Consider the following 8,741-nt stretch of genomic DNA (forward strand, 5'->3'; position numbering starts at 1 on the left):
GAATGGTTGGATGAATGGTTGGATGAATGGTTGGATGTCTGGTTGGATGAATGGTTGGATGAATGGTTGGATGAATGGTTGGATGTCTGGTTGGATGAATGGTTGGATGAATGGTTGGATGTGGTTGGATGTCTGGTTGGATGAATGGTTGGATGTCTGGTTGGATGTCTGGTTGGATGTCTGGTTGGATGAATGGTTGGATGAATGGTTGGATGTCTGGTTGGATGAATGGTTGGATGAATGGTTGGATGTCTGGTTGGATGAATGGTTGGATGAATGGTTGGATGAATGGTTGGATGTCTGGTTGGATGTCTGGTTGGATGAATGGTTGGATGAATGGTTGGATGTCTGGTTGGATGAATGGTTGGATGAATGGTTGGATGAATGGTTGGATGTCTGGTTGGATGTCTGGTTGGATGAATGGTTGGATGAATGGTTGGATGAATGGTTGGATGTCTGGTTGGATGAATGGTTGGATGAATGGTTGGATGTCTGGTTGGATGAATGGTTGGATGAATGGTTGGATGTCTGGTTGGATGAATGGTTGGATGTCTGGTTGGATGAATGGTTGGATGAATGGTTGGATGTCTGGTTGGATATCTGGTTGGATGAATGGTTGGATGTCTGGTTGGATGTCTGGTTGGATGAATGGTTGGATGTCTGGTTGGATGTCTGGTTGGATGAATGGTTGGATGAATGGTTGGATGAATGGTTGGATATCTGGTTGGATGAATGGTTGGATGAATGGTTGGATGTCTGGATGGATGAATGGTTGGATGTCTGGATGGATGTCTGGTTGGATGAATGGTTGGATGTCTGGTTGGATGAATGGTTGGATGAATGGTTGGATGTCTGGTTGGATGAATGGTTGGATGTCTGGTTGGATGAATGGTTGGATGAATGGTTTGGATGAATGGTTGGATGAATGGTTGGATGTCTGGTTGGATGAATGGTTGGATGTCTGGTTGGATGAATGGTTGGATGAATGGTTGGATGAATGGTTGGATGTCTGGTGGATGAATGGTTGGATGAATGGTTGGATGAATGGTTGGATGAATGGTTGGATGTCTGGTCGGATGTCTGGATGGATGAATGGTTGGATGAATGGTTGGATGAATGGTTGGATGTCTGGTTGGATGAATGGTTGGATGTCTGGTTGGATGAATGGTTGGATGTCTGGTTGGATGAATGGTTGGATGAATGGTTGGATATCTGGTTGGATATCTGGTTGGATGAATGGTTGGATGAATGGTTGGATGAATGGTTGGATGAATGGTTGGATGTCTGGTTGAATGTCTGTTGGATGAATGGTTGGATGAATGGTTGGATGTCTGGTTGGATGAATGGTTGGATGAATGGTTGGATGTCTGGCTGGATGAATGGTTGGATGAATGGTTGGATGTCTGGTTGGATGTCTGGTTGGATGAATGGTTGGATGTCTGGTTGGATGAATGGTTGGATGTCTGGTTGGATGAATGGTTGAATGAATGGTTGGATGTCTGGATGGATGAATGGTTGGATGTCTGGATGGATGAATGGTTGGATGAATGGTTGGATGTCTGGATGGATGAATGGTTGGATGTCTGGTTGGATGAATGGTTGGATGTCTGGTTGGATGAATGGTTGGATGAATGGTTGGATGTCTGGATGGATGAATGGTTGGATGTCTGGTTGGATGTCTGGTCGGATGTCTGGTTGGATGAATGGTTGGATGTCTGGTTGGATGAATGGTTGGATGAATGGTTGGATGTCTGGTTGGATGAATGGTTGGATGAATGGTTGGATGAATGGTTGGATGAATGGTTGGATGAATGGTTGGATGTCTGGTTGGATGTCTGGTTGGATGTCTGGTTGGATGAATGGTTGGATGAATGGTTGGATGTCTGGTTGGATGTCTGGTTGGATGAATGGTTGGATGTCTGGTTGGATGTCTGGTTGGATGAATGGTTGGATGAATGGTTGGATGAATGGTTGGATATCTGGTTGGATGAATGGTTGGATGAATGGTTGGATGTCTGGATGGATGAATGGTTGGATGTCTGGATGGATGTCTGGTTGGATGAATGGTTGGATGTCTGGTTGGATGAATGGTTGGATGAATGGTTGGATGTCTGGTTGGATGAATGGTTGGATGTCTGGTTGGATGAATGGTTGGATGAATGGTTGGATGAATGGTTGGATGAATGGTTGGATGTCTGGTTGGATGAATGGTTGGATGTCTGGTTGGATGAATGGTTGGATGAATGGATGGATGAATGGTTGGATGTCTGGATGGATGAATGGTTGGATGAATGGTTGGATGAATGGTTGGATGTCTGGATGGATGAATGGTTGGATGTCTGGTTGGATGAATGGTTGGATGTCTGGTTGGATGAATGGTTGGATGAATGGTTGGATGTCTGGATGGATGAATGGTTGGATGTCTGGTTGGATGTCTGGTTGGATGAATGGTTGGATGAATGGTTGGATGTCTGGTTGGATGAATGGTTGGATGAATGGTTGGATGTCTGGTTGGATGTCTGGTTGGATGAATGGTTGGATGTCTGGTTGGATGAATGGTTGGATGAATGGTTGGATGTCTGGTTGGATGAATGGTTGGATGTCTGGTTGGATGAATGGTTGGATGAATGGTTGGATGAATGGTTGGATGTCTGGTTGGATGAATGGTTGGATGTCTGGTTGGATGAATGGTTGGATGAATGGTTGGATGAATGGTTGGATGTCTGGTTGGATGAATGGTTGGATGTCTGGTTGGATGAATGGTTGGATGAATGGTTGGATGTCTGGATGGATGAATGGTTGGATGTCTGGATGGATGAATGGTTGGATGAATGGTTGGATGTCTGGATGGATGAATGGTTGGATGTCTGGTTGGATGAATGGTTGGATGTCTGGTTGGATGAATGGTTGGATGAATGGTTGGATGTCTGGATGGATGAATGGTTGGATGTCTGGTTGGATGTCTGGTCGGATGTCTGGTTGGATGAATGGTTGGATGAATGGTTGGATGAATGGTTGGATATCTGGTTGGATGAATGGTTGGATGAATGGTTGGATGAATGGTTGGATGAATGGTTGGATGTCTGGTCGGATGTCTGGATGGATGAATGGTTGGATGAATGGTTGGATGAATGGTTGGATGTCTGGTTGGATGAATGGTTGGATGTCTGGTTGGATGAATGGTTGGATGTCTGGTTGGATGAATGGTTGGATGAATGGTTGGATGTCTGGTTGGATGTCTGGTTGGATGAATGGTTGGATGAATGGTTGGATGAATGGTTGGATGAATGGTTGGATGTCTGGTTGGATGTCTGGTTGGATGAATGGTTGGATGAATGGTTGGATGTCTGGTTGGATATCTGGTTGGATGAATGGTTGGATGACCGGTTGGATTACCTGGCTGGATGAATGGTTGGATGAATGGTTGGATGTCTGGTTGGATGTCTGGTTGGATGAATGGTTGGATGTCTGGTTGGATGAATGGTTGGATGTCTGGTTGGATGAATGGTTGGATGAATGGTTGGATGTCTGGATGGATGAATGGTTGGATGTCTGGATGGATGAATGGTTGGATGTCTGGATGGATGAATGGTTGGATGTCTGGTTGGATGAATGGTTGGATGTCTGGTTGGATGAATGGTTGGATGAATGGTTGGATGTCTGGATGGATGAATGGTTGGATGTCTGGTTGGATGTCTGGTCGGATGTCTGGTTGGATGAATGGTTGGATGTCTGGTTGGATGAATGGTTGGATGAATGGTTGGATGTCTGGTTGGATGAATGGTTGGATGAATGGTTGGATGAATGGTTGGATGAATGGTTGGATGTCTGGTTGGATGAATGGTTGGATGTCTGGTTGGATGAATGGTTGGATGAATGGTTGGATGTCTGGTTGGATGAATGGTTGGATGAATGGTTGGATGAATGGTTGGATGTCTGGTTGGATGTCTGGTTGGATGTCTGGTTGGATGAATGGTTGGATGAATGGTTGGATGTCTGGTTGGATGTCTGGTTGGATGAATGGTTGGATGTCTGGTTGGATGAATGGTTGGATGTCTGGTTGGATGTCTGGTTGGATGTCTGGTTGGATGAATGGTTGGATGAATGGTTGGATGTCTGGTTGGATGAATGTTTGGATGAATGGTTGGATGTCTGGTTGGATGTCTGGTTGGATGAATGGTTGGATGTCTGGTTGGATGAATGGTTGGATGAATGGTTGGATGTCTGGTTGGATGAATGGTTGGATGTCTGGTTGGATGAATGGTTGGATGAATGGTTGGATGAATGGTTGGATGTCTGGTTGGATATCTGGTTGGATGAATGGTTGGATGAATGGTTGGATGTCTGGTTGGATGTCTGGTTGGATGAATGGTTGGATGAATGGTTGGATGTCTGGTTGGATATCTGGTTGGATGAATGGTTGGATGAATGGTTGGATGTCTGGTTGGATGTCTGGTTGGATGAATGGTTGGATGTCTGGTTGGATGAATGGTTGGATGTCTGGATGGATGAATGGTTGGATGTCTGGATGGATGAATGGTTGGATGTCTGGTTGGATGTCTGGATGGATGAATGGTTGGATGTCTGGTTGGATGAATGGTTGGATGTCTGGTTGGATGAATGGTTGGATGAATGGTTGGATGTCTGGATGGATGAATGGTTGGATGTCTGGATGGATGAATGGTTGGATGAATGGTTGGATGTCTGGTTGGATGAATGGTTGGATGAATGGTTGGATGTCTGGTTGGATGAATGGTTGGATGAATGGTTGGATGTCTGGTTGGATGTCTGGTTGGATGAATGGTTGGATGAATGGTTGGATGTCTGGTTGGATGAATGGTTGGATGAATGGTTGGATGAATGGTTGGATGTCTGGTTGGATGAATGGTTGGATGAATGGTTGGATGTCTGGTCGGATGAATGGTTGGATGAATGGTTGGATGTCTGGTTGGATGTCTGGATGGATGTCTGGTTGGATGAATGGTTGGATGTTCAAAAACAGCTTTTTCTTCTATTTGAGTTTTATTGACTAAAACTAATAAGAGTTTAGTTTTATATTTATGAACAAGCTTCATTGTTGAATAAGGAGAACTGATTAGTGCGTAGCAGCAAAATCAGATAAAAACAAAACAAATTCAAGCTATAAAACATTTTTAAAATGAAATTTAAAGTCAAGTAAGTGAAAAACCATGTGAATGTATTTCCAGGAATCATTTAGTTAAAGATGAAGACTCACCTCCGTCCACTCAGTCGTTGCTCCAACTTATTTACATTTAACTGCTTGAGCTCAGGATGGAGGATTCAGAGCCGGACTTTGACTAGGCCGTTCTTACCCATGAAACAAGACCAGGAGTCTGGGTAAGCTGCGAATATTTTTATTGAATCTGAAAATAAACAGCAATACTCATAAAACTGAAGCAGCAAAAGGGAAAACAGGCCAGTTTTTCCTTCTGTCTCAGACTCTAAAAGTTTATCAAAGAAAAATAAGTTTTCTGTCACATTCTGCCGAGACGTCTCTACACTCCGACTGCTGTACACTTCTCACATTCCATTAACTTCATGCCAACTTCTCTCCTGGTCCGGACATTTCCTCTGAGTCCTTAAAGCAAAGCTGAAGGCGAAACAGAAGCTTGACACAAGAACACGAACAAAGATGGAGACGTTCCAAAAGCAGATTTTCTCATTGGCTCTTTTCTTCTGATCGTCTCCGACTGAGACCCAAACAGGCTGCAGGTTGAAACCAGATATAAATCCTCTGTGTAAAAAGGTTCTGACAATAAATCAGAGCAAACTGTTCCTGTTTTAGGTCAGCAAGGATAACATAAATCATCCCGGTTTGATAGATATCAGCATTTTAAACAACTTTTAAAGAATTTTTTCAAATTTTATCATTCATAAACTAAGTTTATGATATTTGCCAAGTGAAACTGAAGCTTTTCATTCGTAGAAAGGAATTATTTATTGCAAGTTATTTTTGTCTGGTTTCAGGTGATTAAGATGTTTGGTAGATTTTGTGTTTTTGCAGTGTGGCGTAAAACAGCATCAAAAACTAAAGCTATTGTTTGAAAATAGCTCCATTTAAATGTCGTGTATCAGGCTGGAAGGGAGGAAGAAGCTAAAAATGTTTCTGGTAAATATGATGCACACAGAAGAGTGAAGCTTCTCCTCTGCTTCATTTCTGCTGCCATCTGTTTGTATGCTGCTGTTGTTAAAAGCTATGCTAGCCTGAGATAGCATCATAATGCTAAACACGTTAGCATTAGCTACGGCTAATGTTAGCATCCACAATCCACATTTCTAAGGAAACTTTGAACTGAGATTTTGTTTCTAGTTTTTGATTAAATTGACTAAATAATTAAAGTCCCTGAAATGAGACATTTTAATGTCTTCCTCTTAAATTTGATAGAAATAAGATGAGGCTGAACTGGAGTAAAACAGGAAATGACCCTCAGAGTGTTAAGAATTAAAGGTTGTGTGGTTTTATAGAGTATGTAAATATCTGGCTTCACCTTTACATCAGAATAAATAACAGCAGAAGCTGCAGACAAAAGCAAATTCATCGTCTCTGATCAGCGACTCGTATAAATTACACTTTTAGTCCTTTTTGTGCACTTTGATGTTTTCATTCTGTTTTTTGTGCAAATTGATGTGAAAGTGAAAAGAAGCGAAGTTTAGCGCCCCGCTCCTGATGCCGGCGCTGAATCGAAGCCCAAACTGGTTCAGCTGGAGTTTCTCGTCTCCCACTGGTTTCCCACCAGCAACACGGACAGACGCTCTGGGTCCTCGCTCGCCCACTCGCCCGCCGCCTCCCTCACCATTCATGCCTTCATTTGTTCGATTTGGATTTGAAAGTCGGGGTTCGACGCCCTTCGGTTGCTACATGATGGAGACAAAACAAAGAAACGTCACAAAACCGAACGGATGAACGTTAGCAGAGGAACAAATGGCGTTTATTTATCCTCCAGTTAAATGAAAAATAGTTTTTACATTATGTTCTTTACATGCTCAACAGAAAATGCAACATTTTAATGAAAACATTTGAAAAAGGGTCTAAAAGTCGTACAGATTAATAACTTGTTGGTCAAAAACTAAAGTCAGATTTTTATCTGTTTCTAATGCAAATATTTTAGTTAATAAGACGATACAAATAACTTTTCATCAAAACATTTGCTTTAAATCATTAATTACTTATCATTAATGAAAAATCTCTACCTTTATTGGCAGATTATTTCACTTATAATATGGAAAATATATTTAAAATGAAAAATAATAAATAATCTGCCAGTGGAACAAGAGCTGGGTTGCTAGGGAACGGGCGGGGGTTGCTAGGGAACGGGCGGGGGTTGGTTGCTAGGGAACGGGCGGGGGTTGCTAGGGAACGGCGGTGAATCCTCCTGTCAGTCTGACTATCAGGAGGATTCCTGTTTGTCTTCTAGAATCTAAAAGCAAAAGGAAGGCTGTTCCTCAGCAACAGACGGTTGATGCTGTGAAGCTGCTTCTGTCACTGACCTGCAGCCTGACAGCAGAAAGTCACTTTGCCAGATGTTCAAACGGCACATTGACCTACATGGAGAACAGAGAACCTTAAAAACCACAGAGACGCCAACAGAAAGGTTCTTCATCCATATACATATAAATATATATATATAAATAAAATGGTGTCAAAGACGAGTCAATATCTCAAGACATACAGGAAACAGATTCTCAAGCTTAAATTTTCTCTCTCTGTGAATATTTTCTTCCATTTCTTCATCTGCTTCTTTTCACTCATCGTCATATTCATCATTCATATTCAACCCTTTTCTGAATTAGAGGAAAGTCCAGACTGGTTGGTGAGGTGTGAATGGTAATCGACCTTTGACCTCTGACCTCTGGTCCTCCAAACCTCACTCTGGTTCAGTTTGAATGAGAACACCAAGAGGACCAGAGAGCGCTTCAAAGCAGGAAGTGGACTACAGTGCAGGGCATTCTGGGTAAATGCTAACATGTTAGCCTAGCCGCTAGTGCTAGCAGCAGAAATGGCTCCTGGTCTTCAGCCAAACACTAAAGAGAAATCACTAAACTCTGACGCCTCCATCTTGGTTCATCTGGTGAAACCGGAAGTTGCTCTCAGTGTCTTCAGAGGTTTTAGTGTCGTTTCCTGCAGTGGTTGTTGGTGCAGCCCCACAGGCCAGGAGGGGAACAGGTTGGTTTGGGTCAGAACCACAGCAGCTGGAGGTGGAGCAGAAGTTCTGGTTCCAGTAGAACCGGGTCAACTGGACAATCACCCTAAAAGTCCAAACATCAATGGACGCAACAGGCTAGCAGAGTGCAGTGCTTGGCTAAAGGTGGGGTCTCCATCCCAGACTTCCTACCTGTGAGGCAGTGATGCGTGATTGGTCGAGACGTGCATTGAGGTCAGAGGACGAGACGTTGGCGGGGGCGCCGCGGTGGAGCCTCATCGCCACCTTCCTTTCTCTTTCAGCCCGGCCCGCCTGAGGCGACCGGTTGCCTGCGTGCAGCGGACAGCGGTCAGAAACTGAACCTCGTCTGACGGCGTTTTACCCAAAAGGCCTCCTGACCTGACGGCTGGGCTCCACGCGACGCCTGGTTGGACGGAGCCGTCTCTGGCTCGTTCCGGACTCGGTTGGCGGCACCAGGGTTCGGACCTGGAGGCAGGGCTCGGCCTCCGGCTCCTCTCTGACCCGCGCCGCCTCGGTCCTCCCCTTCCTTCCCTTCTCTCCTCTCTCGCTCCCCGTCCT

The 8,741-nt window shown here is 44.0% G+C and overlaps 1 protein-coding gene across 3 annotated transcripts in view; it reads right to left on the bottom strand.

Moving 5' to 3' along the window:
• Positions 1 to 5,359: 5,359 nt before the first annotated feature.
• csnk1e (casein kinase 1, epsilon) overlaps positions 5,360 to 8,741 on the bottom strand; it is a 7,910-nt gene continuing 4,528 nt past the window's right edge. For 2 of the 3 annotated variants that reach the window (XM_055058089.1, XM_055058090.1), the window contains 3 exons: positions 8,562 to 8,741; positions 8,355 to 8,491; positions 7,593 to 8,268 (listed from right to left, as the gene is read on the bottom strand). The exon at positions 8,562 to 8,741 is cut by the window's right edge and continues 19 nt beyond it. In XM_055058089.1, the coding sequence (XP_054914064.1) occupies positions 8,197 to 8,268; positions 8,355 to 8,491; positions 8,562 to 8,741 (389 nt within the window). In that variant the 3' untranslated portion in view covers positions 7,593 to 8,196. Of the gene's footprint in view, positions 6,877 to 7,509; positions 7,564 to 7,592; positions 8,269 to 8,354; positions 8,492 to 8,561 lie in introns of those variants that run through there. The other variant, XM_055058091.1, reaches the window with a different exon arrangement.

This window comes from Poeciliopsis prolifica, unplaced genomic scaffold, assembly GCF_027474105.1.
Source record: "Poeciliopsis prolifica strain line A6 unplaced genomic scaffold, Auburn_PproV2 SCAFFOLD049, whole genome shotgun sequence".
In the NCBI taxonomy this organism is placed as follows: domain Eukaryota; kingdom Metazoa; phylum Chordata; class Actinopteri; order Cyprinodontiformes; family Poeciliidae; genus Poeciliopsis; species Poeciliopsis prolifica.